Below are 23,183 nucleotides of genomic sequence, written 5' to 3' on the forward strand. Positions count from 1 at the left end.
AACAGTAGTGCACTATATAGGGAGTAGTGTACCATTTGAGACGTACGCTACATGCGTCCCCCTGTAAATGCATTGGATGCTTTTGGTTTCGCTTGGTGTGAAATTCACTCTGTATGCTTTTCTTAATGTTTGCCGGTGCCTGTAGGTGGCGTGTATGCAGTTCATCAACATCGTAGTCCACTCGGTAGAGGACATGAACTTCCGGGTTCACCTGCAGTACGACTTCACCAAGCTCTGTCTGGACACCTACCTGGATGTAAGTCCTCTGCGTAAATAGCCAAGTTATCGGCACTCTTTGTTTTATATATTCCTCGTTATTATTTTTCTACTATTTTGTGGAGTAAGCATTTCGCTGTCAGTCCACACCTGTCGTTTTTTCGAAGCACGTGACAAACACAGTTTGATTTGATCTGAGGTAGACAGTAGATTTATAGACCGCAAATATATAAAGAAGCTGTTCAACAGTGGGGTATATGGTAACAACATGGATCAACGCGTCATAGGCGTTTCACTGACTCTTCCTCTCGCCTCTCCCGTCTGTCTGTGTAGAAGCTGAAGCACACGGAGAGTGACAAGCTGTCGGTGCAGATCCAGGCCTACCTGGACAACGTGTTTGACGTGGGCGCCCTGCTGGAGGACGCCGAGACCAAGAACGCCGCGCTGGAGCGCGTGGAGGAGCTGGAGGAGAACATGTCACATGTGAGAGGACACGACAACCTTCCTGTCTCCATCCCTTGACTGCTCGTGACGCTCTGCACTGACTCTTGCCACCCCACATTTGACACTTTTCACTAACTCACTCCACCCGTCCCTACTTTCTGAATCCTCAATTGCTCTTTCGCCACTTCAGTCCCATCTCTTCGCCCCCCCCCCCCCCCAATAAGAACCCAGTCTGCCCTCTTCTAGTGACTGTATCGAGTCTGTTTTGACGTACTGACTACTATGTGATGCCGTACAGATGTCAGCGTGCTGCGCTGCACAGCAGTGTTGGGGAGGGATCTGACAGCATGTACAGTGTGCCTTTAAATCTCTGTCACACCGGCTTTCCATCACATGCCACTTTCTCAAAGGCCCTTTAGATTAGTCTCATGCTTTCAGTTAGTAGTCGTCAACACACACACACACACAGAGAGACACACACACTGTCCAATGGCCTCTGGGCCTCCTAGCCTAACTCTAGAAAAGTCCACATTTTTGTTCAGATCAGGGTGTCCACAAACTCCAGAGGAAGGGCATTTGACATGAATGCTTTGATGGCTAATGTTTCCTTAGAGTGTCACAACACATGGCTGATGTCAAATGATGCATGATTTGCACACACATACACCTTCTATGTAATACACCCCTGTGTGATATGACCTGCATACATGTGTGTTAAGGACTACAACCACTTTTATTGGGTTGTGACTAGTGATGAGCACCATTATCGATCATTCGATATGATATTGTTGAGCAAGCCATATCGGGATACCGGTGTATCCGTCCCGTTAGCCTACACTGTTATGTACAAAAGTGTACATGGCTGTTCCTGCATGCACAACACCCTCACACAGTTCTCTGTGTGTCCATGCCACGTTGAACCTTGACCTTTGCTCTCCCAGATGACGGAGAAGCTGCAGGACACGGAGAACGAGGCCATGTCAAAAATCGTGGAGCTGGAGAAACAGCTGATGACGCGCAACAAGGAGCTCGACTCGATCCGGGTGAGACTCACCCGTGGGGGGAGGGGGGGGGGGTGAATAACACTATTAGACAGACACAGGTCGATCATTCTCAACGCCTGTTTGTATCGAGCTTCTAAGGAGTGCTGATCTAGGATCAGGTCCACCCCGTCCGTGCGATCTTATTTATTGTAATCTAAAAGGCTAAACTGATCCCTATACTGTGAGTCAGCGCTCCTACTCTGAGATGCCTTCATAGTAAACCGCCCCCTGGTCTGCGTACATACATTGACATCTCCGTTCCCCGTCACCCAGGAGGTGTACAAGGACGCCAACTCGCAGGTGCACACACTGCGGCGGATGGTGAAGGAGAAGGACGAGGCCATCCAGAGGCAGTGCAACCTGGAGAAGAAGATCCACGAGCTGGAGAAGCAGGGCACCATGACGATCCAGAAGAAGGGCGACGAGGATATCTCCAACCTGCCCTCGCCGCCCGCCCCCGGGGGCCCGCTGGTGGCTGGCGTGCCAGGGGTCTATAACGGGGGCACAGTCAGCCCGATGGGGTCGAATGGGATCCCGGGGATGCCCGCGCCGCCCCCTCCTCCTCCCCCACCGCTTGTGCCTGGGACGGGTAGGTGGAGTTCTAGACCAATCCCGTCCTAGTTTACTGTTTAGTCCCAGACGGTAGCTAAACAGTCTGGATTGCTAGTTTCACAACACGCCCTTAAATTTTTTGCTGTTCTGGCATTTGAGTTGTGACAAACAGACGCAGAGGCAGAGCTGGGGAAAGATAGCCGAGAGAGGGAGCTGGAGGGAGGGAGAGAGCAGAGCAGTCACACGAGGGGAGTTTGTACTCTGCTGATTGAGTCTCAATTGGAGACAGCACTTGGCATGTTGTCCTCTCAATTCCACGCTTTGTTTCTCTCTTTCTCATTCCCTTTCTCTTTTCTCTCTCTCTCTCTCTCTCTCTCTCTCTCTCTCTCTCTTCTCTCTTCTCTCTCTTCTCTATTTCTTTCCCTCTCTTCCAGTACCAAATGGGCCTTTGGCTGGTCCCATCGCTCCTCCCCCTCCCCCGCCGCCCCCTCCTCCCCCGCCTCCCCCCGGCCCCATGGAGGTGTCTGCTCCCCTGCCCCCGCCTCCACCCCCCATGGCCCCCCCGCTCCCGGGCTGTGGATCCCCCACCGTCATCTTCAATTCAGGGTTAGCAGGTAAGGTCCTCACACTCAGACGCCGCCCACATGTGAGACTGCCCCTGCGTCTCAAATGGCACCCTATTCCCTTTGTGGTGCATTGCATAGGGAATAGGGTGCCATTTGAGACGCTCACTATGTGTGTGGATGTGGATGAATCACACTGTAGCAGACAATGGAGATGTGTTTTCATGATAGGCTTTCGTTCTATTGTGTGTTGGCTATCAGCGATCTCAATGACAACCCTCTTTCGATGCATTTATGAACGGTCATTATCAAGTGTTCTCAGCCCTTATCACAATAGGTCACTGAAAGGACACCCGTGTGCTCTCCATTGCTTCTAAATTCACTGTCTACGTCGACACCGTGTCGCCTCATTGACTGAGCAGTCTGTCTGTTTGTGTGGGTATGACTGACAGCAGTAGAACAGGAGCCAAGCCTCCTGAGATCCTCTAGGCCTTTTCTACCCTGCTTTCCTCCTGTCACAGCAGTCCTCCTTGATCAGTGTGTCCGATGCTGTTTACTCAAACCTATTTCAAGCTGCTTGACTTCCTGGATATCAGGGCCATCTGGACACTGGGCAGCCATGGGTGACTCAGAGCTGATGGGACAGCCTCCTCAACCGGTCACTCACCTCCCTAACCTATCACTGCAGCCTTTGACCAGTGTAGCACAAGATCGTTACAGAATTTGACCGGTCACTATGAATACGTGACTATTGTCTAAAGAATCTACCATGTAGTATGGCAGTAATAGCATTAGTACACTTTGAAGTATAAAGCTTGTTTTGAACACACAAAGGAATGGTTGGTTTGGTCTAGTGGGGATATATTATTTGACTAATCTCTCTTTCTCTCTTCAAAATGGAAGCACAATGTTATTTTGTTCTCAATGATTTCTCTGGTTGTTTTCTCTCTACTTTTGTTTTCTGCAAACCAGAGGGGCCCATCAAACTGTTCTGTAGGTTTTCTCTGTCATGTGGTTGTGTTTTAACCCCCCCCCCCCCCCCCCCCGAGTATTTGGAAATTGTATTTTTAGTCTCAACCTCAAATGTGAAGATGGACGCACATGCACGCAAGAAAGCACAGACACACACACACACACACACACACAGAGGAACAAGGTCCACGTAAAGAGATGGCCACTCATGCCCTAGGCACTACATTGATATTCTTTTAGTCTAGCCAAGAATGAAATTGGACTCTTTGTTTCATGCATTCTCTTTGAATTCGCTGACGACTGTTGGCAAACTCCCCCCCAAATATTCTTTACTTTTCACTGCTGGACTGTAGAAGTCTTGGGCACACCAAAATATGAAACAACAGTCTCCCCACAAAACGTGGACCACAGTACATGGACACCTGGTAACAGTCATTTGTCAACATTACGGGATCCTGAAATGCTGGTCCTTAGCCTGCTAAATGTAATGGGACGAGACAAGGTACAGTCTGACTTAGTCTTGACAGTTGTGATGGGAAAGCACTGAAAATGCCACATTTCCAACTCCTGCATGGTCTCCCTGTTGTACTGTAACGTGTGTGTGTGTGTGTTTTTTTGTGATGTCTGGTAGTGTCTGTTGTTGTAAGCTGAAACACATTGACGTGCCGCTGCAGGCAGGCTGATGGTGATAGTAAGATAGGAGAGTGTTGCACAGGCCTGGAATGCCCTGGTTGTCACACTCTCCGGTCCTAATCCTTATCTCTCTGCCCCGCCACCGGCGGTACCTCTGTCAGTCTGTCTGTACCTCGTGGCATCACGAGTATGGTCATAATCCTAGTCTATAAAAACATAATCTGCTGCTGTGCCAGGGATGACAAGCCGGGCCATATGCACATTCAATATCATAGCTAACTCAATCTGGTGTACCCCAAGGCTCTATTCTGGGCCCACTACTGAATGCAATGTCTTGGTTAAAAAAAGGTTAAATCAATAAACTGTAGTGGCTATGGCTAGCAGTACAGAGCTAGCCAGGGCACATCAGGCCCTGCTATGGAAATAACTGTAGAGCACCTCTCCAGCTTTCTCTGTGGGATTTTAATGAATGGGCTCTTAAGCCTCCTGTTACAGCAGAGGGAGGAATCTCCATGTGTGACACCACCTCCAGTCACATAAAATCCTGGGTACGTCCCAAATGGCAGCCTATGCCCTATATAGTGCACACCTTTTGGCCAGAACCATACGTGCTCAGGTCACAGTTAGTGGTCTATAAAGGGAATAGGGTGCCATTTGGGATGCCGACCCTGTCTACCCCTCCGTCACACGACCGTGCACTGTGTGTTTGTGAGCGTGATGATGGACATGGCGGATGGAGTGCTTTACTGAATAATTGATCTGTGTTTCGCTGTGCAGCCGTGAAGATTAAAAAGCCCATCAAGACCAAGTTCCGTTTGCCCGTGTTCAACTGGGTGGCGCTGAAGCCCAACCAAATCAACGGCACTGTGTTCAACGAGATCGACGACGAGAGGATACTGGAGGTAGGGACCCTCCACTCGCCCCCACATGTATGCACTTCACACTCGGAACTACTATTAAAGCTATGATGGTCTACCGCACTTCAAACAACGTGTAGGCCGCTCAACACAGGGCAGGTTGCTTACGATTCAAACCTTCTCACTTGATGCACTGTACTGCTCACTGTGCTTCTACACCTGCATTGCTTGCTGTTTTGGGTTTTAGGCTGGATTTCTGTACAGCACTTTGTGACATCAGTAAGAAGGGCTTTATAAACACATTTGATTTGATTTGAAATTGTATTTTATTTGATGTGTTTCAACCTCAGGACCTGAATGTGGATGAGTTTGAGGAGATGTTCAAGACGAAAGCCCAGGGACCGGCCATCGACTTGATCATGAGCAAGACCAAGGTCATCCAGAAGGGGCCCAACAAGGTGGCACTGCTGGACGCCAACCGGGCCAAAAACATGGCCATCACCCTGAGGAAAGTGGGAAAGGCCCCTGAGGAGATCTGCAAGGCCATCCAGCTGTAAGACACAATGGCCTCTTCGGGTTACGTCCCAATGGCGCCCTATTACATATATAGTGCACAACGCTGGTCAAAAGTAGTGCACTATGTAGGGAATAGGGTGCCAATTGGGACGCAATTTCTTGTTGTCTTCTTTTCCATATGTAGTTTTATAAACGAGGGTCCATTTGGTTACGGTGGTGTGCATGTGTGTGCTTGTTAGCCTTTATTGGCAGTTTGTGTCTGCATAGCGTGTGTGTCTATGTCTCCAGTCTGCATATTAACTGTTAACCCCCCCCACCAGGTTTGACCTGCGCACCCTGTCGGTGGACTACGTGGAGTGTCTGATGCGCTTCCTGCCCACGGAGAGCGAGGTGAAGATCATGCGTCAGTACGAGAAGGAGAGGAAGCCCGTGGAGGCGCTGACGGACGAGGACCGCTTCATGATGCACTTCAGCAAGATCGAGCGGCTCATGCAGAAGATGACCATCATGGCCTTCATTGGCAACTTCTGCGAGAGCGTGCAGATGCTGACGCCGGTGAGGGCCGGGACTCCATGGATGTGCCCCAAATGGCACCCTATTCCTTACATAGTGCACTCCTTTTGAACAGAGCCATATGGGCCCTGGTCAAAAGTAGTGCACAAAATAAGGATTTGGTTCAGGTTGTAGGTGACTGGAGAGGAGGATTGGCTTTTTTTGAGTTTGACTTATCCTCCTCTTCTCTGACTTTAGTTCTACTTCCTTCTCTCTTGTTCTTCACAGCAACTCCATGCGGTCATCGCAGCATCTGTGTCAATAAAGTCCTCACAGAAACTCAAGAAAATTCTCGAAGTAAGCGACTCGTTGCAGAAATTCTATGCGTCGGAAATATCCTGCGCTGAACAATGTGTTGAAAATATTGTTCCTGGCTGCCTTCTGTGTTGTTCTAATATGCTCTTTTTCTTCAGATCATCTTGGCGCTCGGAAACTACATGAACAGCAGCAAACGGGGAGCAGTATACGGTTTCAAGCTACAGAGTTTAGATTTGGTAGGAGATTTTTTTCTCCCGAATGTATTGCTAGTGCATGACGTGCTTTAGGATTGCTACTAGTCCACTACATAGGCCATAGGGGGCCGTTTGGGACGTAAGCACTGTCTTCACACTTCTTTTTTTTAACACCCCCCCCCCCAGCTACTGGACACCAAGTCGACAGACCGGAAAATGACTCTGCTGCACTACATAGCCAACGTGGTGAAGGAGAAGTACCAGCAGGTCAATCTGTTCTACAACGAACTGCATTACGTGGAGAAGGCCGCAGCAGGTACGGTTCACCATGCAGCTCCATGTGATTGCAGCGATGAATGGCTGACGATGCTACAGCAGATCCTAGCGTGGGTCCCAAATAGCACCCCGTTCCCTATAAAGCGCTACTACTTTTGACCGGAAGTCGTGCGCTAAAATAGGGAGTAGGGCTCTGTTTAGGACATGCCACCTAAATGATGGATTTGGACAGGATTGTAGCCTATCTTTGGTCTGCAGGCATTTCCACTGCGCTGTATCCACAGCCATCATCTCAGAGAATGGGTGATGATGTTGTGCACTTGTTGGGGCTCCTCCACGCTGTGTGTTGCTCTAGGGAGATGTGCTGTATGGCCCTCCTTAATGAGGAGCACGCCGCTTCAAACTGTATCCAATTCTGCGTGCGTGTATCTGTGTGTGCGTGTACTCGTGTGTGTGTGTGTGTGTGTGTGTGTGTGTGTGTGTGTGTGTGATCTCAGTGTCGTTAGAGAACGTTCTGCTGGATGTGAAGGAGCTCCAGCGGGGAATGGACCTGACCAAGAGAGAGTACAGCATGCACGGTCACAACACCATGCTCAAAGACTTCATCACACACAACGAGGGCAAGCTGAAAAAGCTGCAGGACGAAGCCAAGATCGCGCTGGTAAACCTCACCTCGCTGAATTTGTCATGTGCAATTAAGTCAACGCTCACAAGGCATTTATACATGATATTCTTCAAGAATCAATGGTTATATGCCATTTATCCAAAAGTCAAAAAATGCATTTACCAATCCCAGATTGCCCCTTTTTATATACGTTTGATCAAACTATTACCTTTATGATCGACAGATCAACAAATGCAAAATGTGCTATTTGTCTCTGACAGGACGCCTTCGACGAGGCCGTCAAATTCTTCGGCGAGAATTCCAAAACGACGCCCCCGTCCGTGTTCTTCCCGGTGTTTGTGCGCTTTGTCAAGGCCTACAGGGTGAGACTGGCATTGCTCTCTTACACACCCGTCATGTCCCACACCCACACACTACGCAGGGCGCTGGTACGGCTGTGTGTTTGAGCCCTCTGTCTAAATATGTGCGTGTGCGTGCGTGTTCTGTCAGCAAGCGGAGGAGGACAACGAGCAAAGGAAGAGAGCAGAGCTGATGATGATGGAGAAGCTTCTGGAGCAGGAGGCCATGCTGGACCAGGAGGACCAGAAGGTAGGCTCTCCTTCCCCCTCTCCTTCTCCCCCTCTCCTTCTCCCTCCTCCCCCTCTTCCCAGAAGGTAGGCTCTCCTTCCCCCTCTCCTTCTCCCTCCTCCCCCTCTTCCCAGAAGGTAGGCTCTCCTTCCCCCTCCTTTCTCCCCCTCTCCTTCTCCCTCCTCCCCCTCTTCCCAGAAGGTAGGCTCTCCTTCCCCCTCCCTCCTTCCCCTCTTCCCAGAAGGTAGGCTCTCCTTCCCCCTCCCTTATCCCCCTCTCCTTCTCCCTCCTCCCCCTCTTCCCAGAAGGTAGGCTCTCCTTCCCCCTCCCTTCTCCCCCTCTCCCTCATCCCCCAGGACTAATGATGGGAGGATCATCTCCTGCTGGTGGGGCAGCTATATTAGGTACTGCAGACAGACACCTAGTGTGTCACATCAAGTCAGTATCAGCAAATATATAACCAGTCAATAGAACCAGTTAGTAAACCAACCAGTAAATAGAACCAGTTAGTAAACCAACCAGTCAATAGAACCAGTTAGTAAACCAACCAGTCAATAGAACCAGTTAGTAAACCAACCAGTGAATAGAACCAGTTAGTAAACCAACCAGTAAATAGAACCTGTTTTTAAACCAACCAGTCAATAGAACCAGTTAGTAAACCAACCAGTAATTAGAACCAGTTAGTAAACCAACCAGTCAATAGAACCCGTTAGTAAACCAACCAGTAATTAGAACCAGTTAGTAAACCAACCAGTAATTAGAACCAGTTAGTAAACCAACCAGTCAATAGAACCAGTTAGTAAACCAACCAGTAATTAGAACCAGTTAGTAAACCAACCAGTAATTAGAACCAGTTAGTAAACCAACCAGTCAATAGAACCAGTTAGTAAACCAACCAGTCAATAGAACCAGTTAGTAAACCAACCAGTCAATAGAACCAGTTAGTAAACCAACCAGTCAATAGAACCAGTTAGTAAACCAACCAGTGAATAGAACCAGTTAGTAAACCAACCAGTCAATAGAACCAGTTAGTAAACCAACCAGTCAATAGAACCAGTTAGTAAACCAACCAGTCAATAGAACCAGTTAGTAAACCAACCAGTCAATAGAACCAGTTAGTAAACCAACCAGTCAATAGAACCAGTTAGTAAACATAAACAGTATATATAATATAGACAGTATAACCTCTAGTGGACACATTAGGGACCAGCTTGTACAGCGGAGTAAAATACGATGTCGAGGATTCCCACAGGGACATCGTTATGCCATTTGAATAGTCAACCAAGGTGCCTGAGATTTGACTCCGTGCGTGTGTGTGTGTGTGTGTGTGTGTGTGTGTGTGTGTGTGTGTGTGTGTGTGTGTGTGTGTGTGTGTGTGTGTGTGTGTGTGTGTGTGTGTGTGTGTGTGTGTGTGTGTGTGTGTGTGTGTGTGTGTGTGTGTGTGTGTGTGTGTGTGTGTGTGTGTGTGTGTGTGTGTGTGTGTGTGTGTGTGTGTGGGGTCTTCCCACCAGTCTCCGTCCCATAAGAACACCCGGGGCAGGAGTCAGCAGCAGGAGGTGATAGCTGAGCTGAGGAAGAAGCAGGTGAAGGATACGGGCAGCCGCCACGTCTACGAGGGAAAGGACGGGGCCATCGAGGACATCATCACGGGTAAACAGGACTGGGGGGCCAATCACCATCAGTTCTACATATCACACACCTTACTTATATACGTGCACATAAATACACGCATACACATGTGTACACACGCACATTCATGCGCACACAGATATACACATCTACACACACGCAGGCAGGCCTGTGCAGAAGAAGCTCTCCCCCTGCTCCAGTACGGCTAGCGTGGTTAAGACACAAACTTACACACCGGGCGCTCTGCATGCAGGTCCTCTCCTGTGCTCCAATCAGATCATTAACACTGGGTATCTAAACCGCTAACAGGTACCTCTTTAACTCTGGAACGGATTGAACTGTCAATCCGAAAGGCTTTACTACACCTTGATCCTACGGTAGAAACATGCTTTGACCATCCAGCTAGCCTAACGTAGACACTCGGTGCCAGCTCAAATGTCCGTAGGATCATTATCCGCTATCCTGTCGTAGCTTTGTAGCAGTTAGTCATGACTGCTATCCCGTCGTAGCTTTGTAGCAATTAGTAATGTCTTTTATCCCGTCGTAGCTTTGTAGCAGTTAGTCATGACTGCTATCCCGTCGTAGCTTTGTAGCAGTTAGTAATGTCTGCTATCCCGTCGTAGCTTTGTAGCAGTTAGTAATGTCTGCTATCCCGTCGTAGCTTTGTAGCAGTTAGTAATGTCTGCTATCCCGTCGTAGCTTTGTAGCAGTTAGTAATGTCTGCTATCCCGTCGTAGCTTTGTAGCAGTTAGTAATGTCTGCTATCCCGTCGTAGCTTTGTAGCAGTTAGTAATGTCTGCTATCCCGTCGTAGCTTTGTAGCAGTTAGTAATGTCTGCTATCCCGTCGTAGCTTTGTAGCAGTTAGTAATGTCTGCTAACCCGTCGTAGCTTTGTAGCAGTTAGTAATGTCTGCTATCCCGTCGTAGCTTTGTAGCAGTTAGTAATGTCTGCTATCCCGTCGTAGCTTTGTAGCAGTTAGTAATGTCTGCTATCCCGTCGTAGCTTTGTGATAGTAACGTCTGCTCTCCTGTCGTAGCTTTGTAGCAGTTAGTAATGTCTGCTATCCCGTCGTAGCTTTGTAGCAGTTAGTAATGTCTGCTATCCCGTCGTAGCTTTGTAGCAGTTAGTAATGTCTGCTATCCTGTCGTAGCTTTGTAGCAGTTAGTAATGTCTGCTATCCCGTCGTAGCTTTGTAGCAGTTAGTAATGTCTGCTATCCCGTCGTAGCTTTGTAGCAGTTAGTAATGTCTGCTATCCCGTCGTAGCTTTGTAGCAGTTAGTAATGTCTGCTATCCCGTCGTAGCTTTGTGATAGTAACGTCTGCTCTCCTGTCGTAGCTTTGTAGCAGTTAGTAATGTCTGCTATCCCGTCGTAGCTTTGTAGCAGTTAGTAATGTCTGCTATCCCGTCGTAGCTTTGTAGCAGTTAGTAATGTCTGCTATCCTGTCGTAGCTTTGTAGCAGTTAGTAATGTCTGCTATCCCGTCGTAGCTTTGTAGCAGTTAGTAATGTCTGCTATCCCGTCGTAGCTTTGTAGCAGTTAGTAATGTCTGCTATCCCGTCGTAGCTTTGTAGCAGTTAGTAATGTCTGCTCTCCCGTCGTAGCTTTGTGACAGTTAGGGGTGTAGACGGGCCGGGCTGAGGGTATAGTCTCCCGGACCAGATACCATGGTTACGTCCCTAATGGCAACTTATTCCCTACTACTTTTGACCAGAGACCTATGGGGCACTATATAGGCCATAGGGTGCAATTTGGGGATGCAGCCCCGTGTATTGATCTGCTTTATTAAAATACACGACCCCTCTGTTCCACAGAGAAGACATACGATCGTAGGCCATTTACATTCTGTGTGGTTTGGCATATATAATACTATTAACACTAATTCTCTATAACAATCACACATAACTGTATTCTAGCTGACAAGCTAAAAGCTTGTCTTGTAACATTTTAACATTGGCGCTCCATAAGATACAGTATAATTGCCCTAGGGGCGCAAAATTCAAGGACATTTCCCCAAAATGCCCAGGTTTTTCCCAGTTGGAAGATTCCCGGAATCAGGAGGGGATACGCAGGAAGTCCAGGAATCCTCCAAGCGGGATTGGGAAAGTTCAGCCCTGAAGGCCTATTGTAGACTGTAACCCTCTATATAATGTGTTAGTGTCTCTCGCCTCCAGTCTTCTGATGCTTTGTAGGGTGTGCTAACCTGTGCTAAAACCCTGTAGATGTGTGCTACTCCTTACTGTCGTGTCTTGGCTGTTGTTGTTGTTGTTTCAATGCAGTGCTGAAGACAGTGCCCTTTACCGCCCGCACAGCCAAACGGGGCTCTCGGTTCTTCTGCGAGCCGGTTCACAATGAGGAGAACCATTACTAAAGCTTAGAACTCTCTCTCTGAAAGGTCGCTGTAAATACAGTGCTGTCCTTCTTCTCCGTACTCTCACAGCGTGTTGTGTTCCCTCTCACTCTGTGTTATCCCTGTCAGTTGTGTGTGTGCGCGTGTGTGTGGTGTGGTGTGTCGGCGTTACCACCTCCGCCCCTTCTAGCATGGGGAGGAAGCGGTTTGTGGGAGGAGTCTCCGATGTCCCCTCCGTTACCCTGCATAAAACGAGTCATCCCCGTTATTCAACCTCATCCATTTGTGTCACCAACCATAGCAAACCATAATGTCACAGAAATGCTCCTAGCAGTCAGCCAGGCTATTGACATTTGCCCTGAGGAGAGTGAGATGGGTAGATGGGTAAGAAATCTACCACGTCTCACTCTATACAGTACAAGGAATACAGCAGCGTTACAGAGTACATGTCAATGGGACATTAAGGCAAGTGCCATCTGCTGTTAAAAAGGAGGAAGTGCGTCCTAGACCGAAACGGCTCTCACTGGCCATCATCCAAGAAGTTTACACTCCTACATGTTATGCTGACTAGTATTAGTGCTAGTAGTTCTACTATATAGTAAAACTTCTGCTTCAGTATATATCGTATACTAGTCAGTATTGTAATCAGCATAGCAGAGTATTTTTTTGCCTATAATTATATAGTAATTCATCAATTGTCAATTTTGATGTATTGATAGCCTTGACTTATTTTAAAATGGCTGTGGCATTATACCTTGCTTGTGTGTTCATCTGTCCATCATGAAAACAGAGTGTTGTGTTCATCTGTCCATCATGAAAACAGAGTGTTGTGTTCATCTGTCCATCATGAAAACAGAGTGTTGTGTTCATGTATTACTGTGCTGTTGGTTGGGTTCCTGCATGCCTCTGGCTTTCTCCCGCTTCAAACCCACAATACCCCGTTCCCAGTTCCCCCTAGCTCTGGTCTAGGGCGTTATTTGTGGCTGATTCTGAGCCTTGTAAGTTATATGTAAACGCCCCTGGACCAGATCTCCAGTTTCCCTTGCCTTGTGCTCGGCTCAAACTCTTTGGTGCTGGATCATATTCGTATCACATGACTCTCTGGTGGTTTGTCTGGTCACCTTTCTAACGTATTGCACGAAGCATGAATGATTCATTTCTGACACGCGTTCTCGGGTCTTATGGATGTCACATTAATTTCCGTTGTGTGCAACTAACACACAGCCAGATACATGTCCTGAATTGCTGTTGAGCCATTTAAAAGGGACAGGCCTCAGTATTTCTAAATGTTTCATAAATTACAGTTGAGTTCACGTCCCATGCCCATGTATCTGGCTGAATGCATGCCGTTCTTTGGTCTGCTTTTTATTCAAAATATAACTTTTTCGTGTATGTTGAAAAAACACTTGTTGGGTTTGGTTTGTGATAACTAAGTCTTCGTGCAAAATGTGATGGTTGGCACTATTTGCTCATGCTGGTAGTCACTCTGGAAAGCAGCCTGGGTGTTTTTTTTAGACAGAAAAACAGAGAGAAAAATAAAACGCTTTGATTTTACTCGTCCTTTGTGCCTGCAGTGTCAATTAACAGCATATCTTAGTAAGCTCTACTCCTCTAACACCTTAGTCTTGCCCTATCCTGTCCAATGACCTCTGCCCACCCCCCCCCCTCCCCATTGGCCGCTTTGCTCGCTCAGCGCTCCTCCACTGTGAAAACACCCCTCTGGTCACCCTGCTTCTTTAACCTCCATTTTGTCTTCTCTTCATCCATCCAGCCCTAAAGAAGAATAATATTACTAAATTTCCCAATGTCCACTCGAGGGTAAGGAATTCCTCCAATAGCACCCCTGTGGTGGTGGATGTGTCCCAGACCTGGCAAGCATCTCTTTTTTACCTCCCCTTGAGTTACCTACCACTGAGGGCTTTCTCTACTTCATACTAGACTGACTGTGTTGGTCCCCCCTCCCTCATTTTCTGTTCACCTTCCATTTCCTAATAAGGTTATAGACAAATGTTGCATGTCTAAAATGAAAGAATGCAAATTCAGTGTAAAATGCCCTTTATGGGAAATGATTTACGTTCCCCTTTTTTCCCCTGATTGTTTAACATGAGAAAATGTTGCATCTTTTTTTTTTTGGGGGGGGGGGGCTTGTATTGGGGGGCACTTGTCCATAGCTTGTGTTTTTTTAATCGACAGTGACAGAAGGACTAGTAAATATGAAAAATGTCAAATCAATAAGGTCTTTTCTGTGGGACTGTTTTCGTCTTCCTTTTAGAGGAGTGAACTGAAGGGGAATGTTTCTTTACAACTCAAGCTGCTTTGCCTGATTGGCTGCCAACAAACAGCCTCATCTGAAGGCCCTGGCATGACTGACACTTCTTTTATCCACCCTCCTCTCCCCACCTTCCTCCCTCCATCCCAGATCTTCGAAATCAGCCTTACAGGAGAGCCGACGCGGTGAGGAGGAGCGTCAGAAGGCGCTTTGACGACCAAAACTTGCGGCCGGTCAACAACACTGAAGTTGTCATGTGACGAGGGAACAGTGCATGTGCTCAGAGAGGGGTGAAGGGGGGTGATGTGGATGTAACAGCCTCTCACTCTGGACTGAAAGAGAAATGGATGGACTGGAAGAGATGGCTAGACTGAAAGGAAAGAGAGATGGATGGGTCTGAAAGGTCAGTCATAGGGAACCTTAGACAAGCCAAGTGCCTGAAACGTACTTTTTATGTGATCAGTTTAATTTTTTCATTACTTCAAGCAATGCAACTTGACCTGGCTTTAACTGTAATTTCCTTTGATGTGTAAAACTGGACTCGAACCTCCGTAGGGGGAATTCCTGGAAGAGATTTTTGTGAGATGTGTAGAATGTACGTGACACGGTTCCCGTTATGCCTCGATCACACCTCCCAGTGTCATTGCGTTTTGGTACACCAGAAGCACATGCATTTCCAATGGAGGCGCTGCGTTTGCCTTTGCCGCGTGGCATTGGCAGTTGCAGTGCGCTCGAGTGTCGGTGTGTACGTCGGACCAACCAAACGTACGCATCACATTCTATGCGTAGACGGCTTGACAGAAACGGTAGCAGAAAGGTGAATGTGGAACTTCTGTTGCGCACATATCCAGATGAGGCCGCGTACCATTTTGCGCATGACACTGCAGGTGTGTTCGAGGCGTTAGGCGTCAAAGTATTCCGCCACAGGTGATGAATTTGATATTCAATTGCAAGTATCTTATTACATTCCTGGTGCTACTGCCATTGCTCTTGGAATTCCAACAATGTGCTCGAGTGGCACTTAAAAAACGCATTAGCTTTTCCATCGTTGCTAAAGGGCTAATGGCCTTATTAAAGGGGACAAGTCTTAGATTAAATACTATGAAGCAGTGATCCAAAACTAATATGCTCAATGAAAGTACTTAAGCAAGTATCAGGTAGACTTCTGTACACCAACGTGTGACCACAGTTCGAGAAATCGTATCGGAAATAATATAACTCAGAGAGGTGTGGCTCTCTCGAAATGAGACCAGGCTAATGTGAATTGTGTATAGCTAGGCCTCTATATTACGGTATTAACATCTCATTCATCGGTGTTAACATGGTTAGTGGACCAAGTCGTGAATTATTAGCTCTATCTAGAGAGAACTACAGTACCAGTCAAAGGTTTGGACACACCTACTCAATCAAGAGTTTCTGTATTTATTGACTATTTTCTACATTGTAGAATAATAGTGAAGGTATCAAAACTATGAAATAATACATATGGAATCATGTAGTATCCCAAAAAAGTTTTAAAACAGATACAAATATATTCTTCAAAGTAGACACCCTTTGCCTTGATGACAGCTTTGCACACTCTTGGCATTCTCTTCAGCTTCACCTGGAATGCTTTTCCAACAGTCTTGAAGGAGTTCCCACATATGCTGAGCACTTGGCTGCTTTTCCATCACTGCGGTCCAACTCATCCCAAACCATCTCAATTGGGTTGAGGTCGGGTGATTGTGGAGGCCAGGTCATCTGATGCAACACTCCATCACTTTCCTTGGTCAAATAGCCCTTACACAGCCTGGAGGTGTGTTTTGGGTCATTGTCCTGTTGAAAACCAATTGATAGTCCCACTAAGCACAAACGAGATGGGAATGGTGAATCGCTGCAGAACGCTATGGAAGCCATGCTGGTTAAGTGTGCCTTGAATTCTAAATAAATCACAGACAGTGTCACCAGCAAAGCATCCCCAATCCATCACACCTCCTCCATGCTTCACGGTGGGAACCACACATGCTGAGATCATCCGTTCACTTACTCTGCATCTCACAAAGACACGGCGGTTGGAACCAAAATTCCAAAATGTTAACTTATCAGTCCAAAGGATAGATTTCCACCGGTCTAATGTCCTTTGCTTGTGTTTCTTGGCCCAAGCAAGTCTCCTTCTGCAGCAGTTTGACCATGGAGACCTGATTCACACAGTCTCCTCTGAACAGTTGATGTTGAGATGTGTGTGTTACTTGAACTCTGTGAAGCATTTATTTGGGCTGCAATTTTTGAGGCTGGTAACTCTAATGAACTTATCCTCTGCAGCAGAGGTAACTCCTGGTCTTCCTTTCCTGTGGCGGTCCTCATGAGATCCAGTTTCATCATAGCACCTTCCTGTCTTAAAGTAATGGTGGACTGTTGTTTTTCTTTGCTTATTTGAACTGTTCTTGCCATAATATGGACTTGATCTTTTACCAAATAGGGCCATCTTCTGTATACCACCCCTACCTTGTCACAGCACAGCTGATTGGCTGAAACACATTAAGATGGAAAGAAATTCAACAAATTAACAAGGTACACCTGTTAATTGAAATGCACTAGAGGTGACTACCTCATGAAGCTGGTTGAGAGAATGCCAAGAGTGTGCAAAGCTGTCGTCAAGGCAAAGGGTCGCTACTTTGAAGAATCTCAAATATAAAATATATTTTGATTTATTTAACACCTTTTTGGTTACAACATGATTCTGTGTTATTTCATAGTTTTAATGTCTTTACTATTATTCCACAATATAGAAAATAGTAAAACTAAAGAAAAAAATCCTTGAATAAGTAGTTGTGTCCAAACTTTTGACTGGTACTGTACATTGTCTGCTCATGTAGACCTCAAGTGCCATTCAAATGCAATGCTGTTAAGTGGATGGTGGGGCTCTTGAGCCACAATAGCTCTGGTTCAGGGAGTCGTTCGGTCGAACGACCGCACACCCGAACGACTCCCCGGACCAGAGCTAGAGCCACAATTGAATAGGAAAGGTGCTAAAACAAAGACTTATCAGCAGATACACTTCCAGTCAAGTGTAGTGGCTACAAGGAAGGTACTTTAGGCTACTTGAGGAGCTTGTCATGGAAACTGGATTCCAAGTTTATTTTTTTACTCTGAAAACCTGCAATCGGCTAATGAATCTCTAGGCAACTGTCCACTCACTATTATTGTACATTTGATGTATAGTATTTAACCACTGTAAACGGTATCCATTCAGTTTTGCTCATGACCCACTTTGACGTGAGCAAACAGTCTTTTTTTTTTTAAGTGTTTAGCTAGTTATATTAAAAAAATGTCAGAACAAACAAAAAGTACACAACAACAAAAAAAAGTTTTGTAAATGTACAGATATTTTGCTACAAAAATTGTTGCATTGTTTTTTACTTCTTAATACACTCATTACTATAAGGTTACTATTGTACATATTGTTTAAAACAAAATGTGCATCACCCTGTGATACACAATTTGAATGTTATTTTAACTTATAGGTTTGTCCATTTTGTATATTTAATTAAGCCGGGGGGGGGAAAAAACAAATCTGGGTTCACTTTAACACAACGGATCTATTGTGTGAAGCAGAATGCCCTGGCGTCACACTTGCCTGAGTAAAGAGGCATTATATTAACGTATGTTCCAAATGGCACTCTATTCCCTATCTAGGTTACTACTTTTGACCCTATGGGCCTTGGTCAAAAAAATATCAAAAGTAGTGCCCTATATAGGGAGTCATTTGGGCCATAACCCATTGACGTTCAGAGAAGCTTTCTGTGGTCTTGGGACTATAATTGTCCACGTTAGCATGTGCAACAAACCACTCATCTCTATACTTCCTATGTGAACTGTTGACCACTCATCAGCTTCACTCATTAGACTGGATAATAGTGGCATGTTTTTGTTTTTTCTTCAGAAATGTATTTTAGGCATTGTGTGCTTATTACAAAATACTTTTAAATAACATTTAGTTAAAGGTAGACCGAGTTCTGGACATGATCAAATAAACTATTTACACTATTATAGCGTGTGCATCTTTATTTCAATTCATTTTGGCAGACAGCTGTTCAGATTCACTCTGGTTTTCTATGCATGCTCATTGATATGAAAACAACAGGAGAAGTCGGTCTTGTCATCTCCGTGTATGTAAACTGTGGAAATCTTTACTCGCCCGTCTGGCGGGCTTGGGGCATCGGGCAGCAACAAAGGTTTGGATTTGCCACTTCTGGCGGTCTTCGGCAACCGTGCCACAGCCCTGGTGATGTTATTGGAGCTTAATCTAGATTGTCCTGAGCCACGTTGTCTCGGGCACTCCCTCTTACAGTAGCAATTATTACCTTCAGCCTGCCTAGCATTGCAATGATCCACAGGAAACGGATACAAGGCTACTAAGCCTAGTGAACAAGAGGCACTCATAACAGAGAGGTCATATGTACAGAAAATAATGAGCTCCGATCTATGGTGGCTGCTGGTGATGGTACATGAAGACAAACAAATTCATGTCAACTGTATTTTATTACATTTATAGATCATGCAACGAGGACTTTCACAATTCCTCTCGTGAAAATCTAGCGAACCAATCCTAAAAATACCATAAAAAATGTATTTTAAAGAGTCTTGTTTCAGAGAGACATTTACTTCAGTCTAGACGTGGACCTTTGCCAAAGAGTTCTACCTCAGTCCAAAGCAGCGGTATGCAACGAGATTCAGCTGCGGGGCAATTTTTTTGTCGGAGCGGATGGTCGGAGGTCCGGAAAATCATTAAAATTTGTACACTGCAAATTGAGCACAACTAAGCACAAAAATGTATTTATTTTATTTGAAAATAATTTCAAACCTTGATTACACTGAGACACAATCACATCTCTTTTTATTTGCTGGATATTTTGTCAGATTTCCTAAACTAAATTTGTATACATTTTTTTACTTTGAGGGCCCTAGTCAAAAGTAGTGCACTATAAAGGGAATAAATACAGTGCCATTTGTGACTCGGATAAGAATTGTACTGAGAACTGCAAGGCAGTCACAGTAAAGAGCATGGCATTAAGATGCTCTTTGAATCCATTTCGATATCAAACAACTACAAAACAAATAAAATAGCTAGCGAGAAAACATTATAAAAAAGGCAACACATTTCTGAAGTGTGTCACTAAATGTCCACACAGTTGACCTGATATCAAAGTAGTCACTCAACTCAGCCTGTGACCACTTCCAATAACGTAAGAAAACAGAGCAAATATTTACCAAGCATTCTAGTGCCAGGGTGTCGGGTTCATTCCCATTATACAAAACACAAGGGGAATAGTTCACACACAGTCCAAAAAGGGTTGAAAACATTCTGGTAACTTAGACAAAAATTGGCAGGAATTAAGCAAATCTTCTAACTGGGATTTCTGGAAAAACCTGTGAAGTTTGGGAAAGTTACCGGAATTGTATAACCTTAAGTCCAAGCATGTGTGGCATTACGCTGAAAAATAAGCACCGGGGGGAATCTATGGTGGATGAAAGGAAGCATGAGGAAAAACAGGATCAAGGAGCATCCAGCTGTTCCAGTAGAGTCCTCCTCCTCTTCTCCAGCTCTCCTTCACTCAGCTCGCTGCCTGAAGTGTCCCAGCCACCCTACACAACAAAGACAAAACATCAAAACCCACATTTCCCCGACAACACTGGTGATTTCTAGGTAGTGCTGAGCGATTAACCGAAATAACAGTTATTTTGGGATTTTTAAACAACTAACGGACCGACATCGGTTCAATTTTTTTTATGCTGCTTCGTTGGGAACGCGCAATCGAGAGGGATAGAAAGCAGTTGCTTCGCAAGACTTAAAACACATGATCTACGGGATTGACGGTTGGTATTCAGCAGTCAACAGTATGCCTTATTTATTCTGTTACAGCATTCAACGCAAATATAGTACATAAAAAAAATGTTTTAGAAACGTTGCGATTTGAACAAACATTCTCCAAAATATTTATTGAAGTCTATAAAGTACACAACCTTGTCTGTTGTAACGGATATTGCAGTTGCACAAGCAGGACTAAGTCCCTACACATTGCAATGGAGCAAAATAACAATCAGCATTTCGTGCTTCTATACCTGGTTTGCTTGCTGTTTGGGGTTTTAGGCTGGGTTTCTGTACAGCACTGAGATATCAGCTGATCTAAGGGCTATATAAATACATTTGATGTTTAAATCTGTGGTAATTTAAAAAAAAAACGGCCTCTAAAAGCACTAATAGCTCAGCACTACTTCCAGTTTTACTAGGTATGCTTCTCAAATGGTACCCTTTTCCCTGTGTAATGCACTACTCTTGACCAGGATGTAACCCATACATATGGCTCTAGTCAAAAGTAGTCGAGTCACATTTGGGATGCACTAGGACAGGGTTCCCGAACAAGCGGCCCAAAGGTGATTTTATCCCCCCCCCAAAAAAAAGTTCTGAGCCCAAAACAAAAAGGCTGCGGCTGCCAATAGAGTTCTTGCCCCCGCCGGAAACCTCTGCATGATCTACCCACTTTGCCTCATATTATTATTTTTACCCCTAATTTCAAATCTTCTCATCGCTGCAACTCCCCAAAAGGCTCGGGAGGCGAAGGTCGAGTCATGCGTCCTAGGAAACATGACCCGCCAGACCGCGCTTCGCCCGGAAGCCAGCCGCACCAATGTGTCGGAAGAAAACACTGTTCACCTGACGACAGATGTCAGCCTGCAGGCGCCCACCACAAGGTGGTGGCCCTGCCGGCCAAACCCTCCCATAACCTGGACGACGCTGGGCCAATTGTGCGCCGCCCTCTGGGACTCCCGATCACGGCTGGTTGTGATACAGCCCGGGATCGAACCTGGGTCTGTAGTGACGCCTCAAGCACTGCAGTGCCTTAGACAGCTGTGCCACTTGGGAGGCCCCTGCCCATATTTCTAAACAGCCGGGAAAAATAATAATAATTGAAACGCGGCGATTTCAACAAACATTCTCCAAAATATTTATTGAAGTCTTTAAAGTATACAACCTTCTGTGTCTGTTGTAACAGATATTGCATTGGAGCATCAAAATAAACAATCAGCATTTTGTGTGATGTAGGCTAATCTTTATAGTTGCTGCCATATCACAGCCACTACGAGTTCCTGTAAAAAGAACATTCTAGGCAACCTGAGCATGTCTGACCAAGCGCTATTAATCCTTACTTCATTTGTCAATTACTGCTTTAGACTTCCTACTATTTGTGGTGATCTTCATAGATATGCTGCCACAAAGTAGCGAGAGTAGCTGGGGGAAAAAAAGAGAGCTAGCCAATGTTTGCAACGATAATGAATAAAGAATCACTATTGACTTCCTGTGTGTATCTTGCTTGTGTTTGATATGCTTGCCTAAATATACTGTTAGAAGACAAAGTTTATACCAAAATGTTGATCATGTCTTTTGTGTATAACATGAAGGCTGAAGGCTGCCTACGCCCCTCCAGAAAAAAAATAACATTAAAATCGCTCGAGGTATGGAATGCACTGTTCAAACATGTCGATCCATATCTTTACTCTTTAGAGCAGAACATGAAGTTTCCCCCTCCATGTTAATGTGGAAGCGGCAGTGGAAGCACTGAGCAGAAGCTACATAGACAAAATAGTGGGCAGCAGCTCCGCAAAAAAAATAAAAAAGAATCCTGCACATGCACAGAAATCTCCGTATCAATAGACACAGCAAGTTGGGTTGCAGCAAATCCAGAACCGCAGTCACTTTAAATCATTTTTGTTGTTGGACAGAAGACTAAAAATCACCAGGAAGTGATTTTAAATGTAGGAAAAATCTGTTCCTATTTATTCCCACGCATAAAGGCATATGTGATCGTATCCCAATGTAATCAAAGTTTGAAATGACTTCGATTTTGTCAAATACTATATCTGTTTGGGATTCTTGCGGTCAATTTGCTGTGAACATCTATCTTCCGTCACCCCGACCATCTGCCCAAGGCTGAATGTAACCGGGGACCCCTGCACTAGGAAATAGAATAGTAAACACCTCACTGGGACTAGGATGAGACAAAATGCTTGGATACAACTGCTGTGTAACTGGCGTGGAGTATTTCTTTCTTTTAAAGCATTCAAATCCCAGATGCATGGCTGGGTTTCGTGACCGGAATGGGACGTTTTACCTCCTCCTTGGTAGATTTCCTTTTAGGTGACTTCTGCTTGGATTCGGAGCGACTCTTCCCCCGGGACTTGTCGTTCTCTTTCTCTTTCTCCTGGTCCTTCTCCCGCTTGCCGTCCCTCTCTCTTCCTCCCTTCTCTTTCCGCTCGCCTTCGGATTCAGGAGATTGCTGAAAGACAGGGTCACAAGAATAAGCGCGCCGTTCCGCCATTTGGCTTCACAATCTTTCCAGAGTAGCCCAAACATTCCCCTCAAATGTAGTTCCGTCCTGAGAACCTACCGACTTGTGACGCCTCTTCTTCCCCTTCTTCTTGTGCTTCTTGGACTTCTTATAACTTCTATCTGTTGACCGAATGGAGAGGGATGTCAGAAACTGGCCGCCACACAATATTCCTTCATTTGGGATTATTTTTATTTGATAGTCAAGGTTATAGGTACAACACATTCCTATCAGCATATACTTTTTCATCATACCTGATCCTTATATCACAATTATCATTCAAGTTTTTAATTGGAATGATA

The 23,183-nt window shown here is 45.6% G+C and overlaps 2 protein-coding genes across 19 annotated transcripts in view; one reads left to right on the forward strand and one right to left on the reverse strand.

Moving 5' to 3' along the window:
• The window catches only part of LOC110504152 (formin-like protein 2), an 88,258-nt gene extending 69,717 nt beyond the window's left edge, over positions 1 to 18,541 (forward strand). For 3 of the 15 annotated variants that reach the window (XM_090229630.1, XM_036974301.2, XM_036974302.2), the window contains 17 exons: positions 146 to 256; positions 550 to 699; positions 1,602 to 1,703; positions 1,977 to 2,292; positions 2,690 to 2,869; positions 3,791 to 3,811; positions 5,201 to 5,325; positions 5,631 to 5,833; positions 6,117 to 6,351; positions 6,577 to 6,645; positions 6,762 to 6,842; positions 6,987 to 7,116; positions 7,574 to 7,737; positions 7,962 to 8,063; positions 8,191 to 8,289; positions 9,780 to 9,918; positions 14,666 to 18,541. In XM_090229630.1, the coding sequence (XP_090085756.1) occupies positions 146 to 256; positions 550 to 699; positions 1,602 to 1,703; positions 1,977 to 2,292; positions 2,690 to 2,869; positions 3,791 to 3,811; positions 5,201 to 5,325; positions 5,631 to 5,833; positions 6,117 to 6,351; positions 6,577 to 6,645; positions 6,762 to 6,842; positions 6,987 to 7,116; positions 7,574 to 7,737; positions 7,962 to 8,063; positions 8,191 to 8,289; positions 9,780 to 9,918; positions 14,666 to 14,775 (2,337 nt within the window). In that variant the 3' untranslated portion in view covers positions 14,776 to 18,541. Of the gene's footprint in view, positions 1 to 145; positions 257 to 549; positions 700 to 1,601; positions 1,704 to 1,976; positions 2,293 to 2,689; positions 2,870 to 3,790; positions 3,812 to 5,200; positions 5,326 to 5,630; positions 5,834 to 6,116; positions 6,352 to 6,576; positions 6,646 to 6,761; positions 6,843 to 6,986; positions 7,117 to 7,573; positions 7,738 to 7,961; positions 8,064 to 8,190; positions 8,290 to 9,779; positions 11,589 to 12,175; positions 12,292 to 14,017; positions 14,322 to 14,665 lie in introns of those variants that run through there. The other 12 variants (XM_036974303.2, XM_090229631.1, XM_090229626.1 and 9 more) reach the window with 9 other exon arrangements.
• Positions 18,542 to 19,017: 476 nt separating this feature from the next.
• Positions 19,018 to 23,183, reverse strand: part of LOC110520042 (pre-mRNA-processing factor 40 homolog A) — a 34,848-nt gene continuing 30,682 nt past the window's right edge. For all 4 annotated transcript variants that reach the window (XM_090229633.1, XM_021597021.3, XM_021597020.3 and 1 more), the window contains 3 exons: positions 22,942 to 23,003; positions 22,666 to 22,830; positions 19,018 to 20,140 (listed from right to left, as the gene is read on the reverse strand). In XM_090229633.1, the coding sequence (XP_090085759.1) occupies positions 20,051 to 20,140; positions 22,666 to 22,830; positions 22,942 to 23,003 (317 nt within the window). In that variant the 3' untranslated portion in view covers positions 19,018 to 20,050. The remainder of the gene's footprint in view (positions 20,141 to 22,665; positions 22,831 to 22,941; positions 23,004 to 23,183) is intronic.

The sequence above is a fragment of the Oncorhynchus mykiss genome, chromosome 3, assembly GCF_057628025.1.
Source record: "Oncorhynchus mykiss isolate SJ-2025 chromosome 3, ASM5762802v1, whole genome shotgun sequence".
Taxonomy (NCBI): Eukaryota; Metazoa; Chordata; class Actinopteri; order Salmoniformes; family Salmonidae; genus Oncorhynchus; species Oncorhynchus mykiss.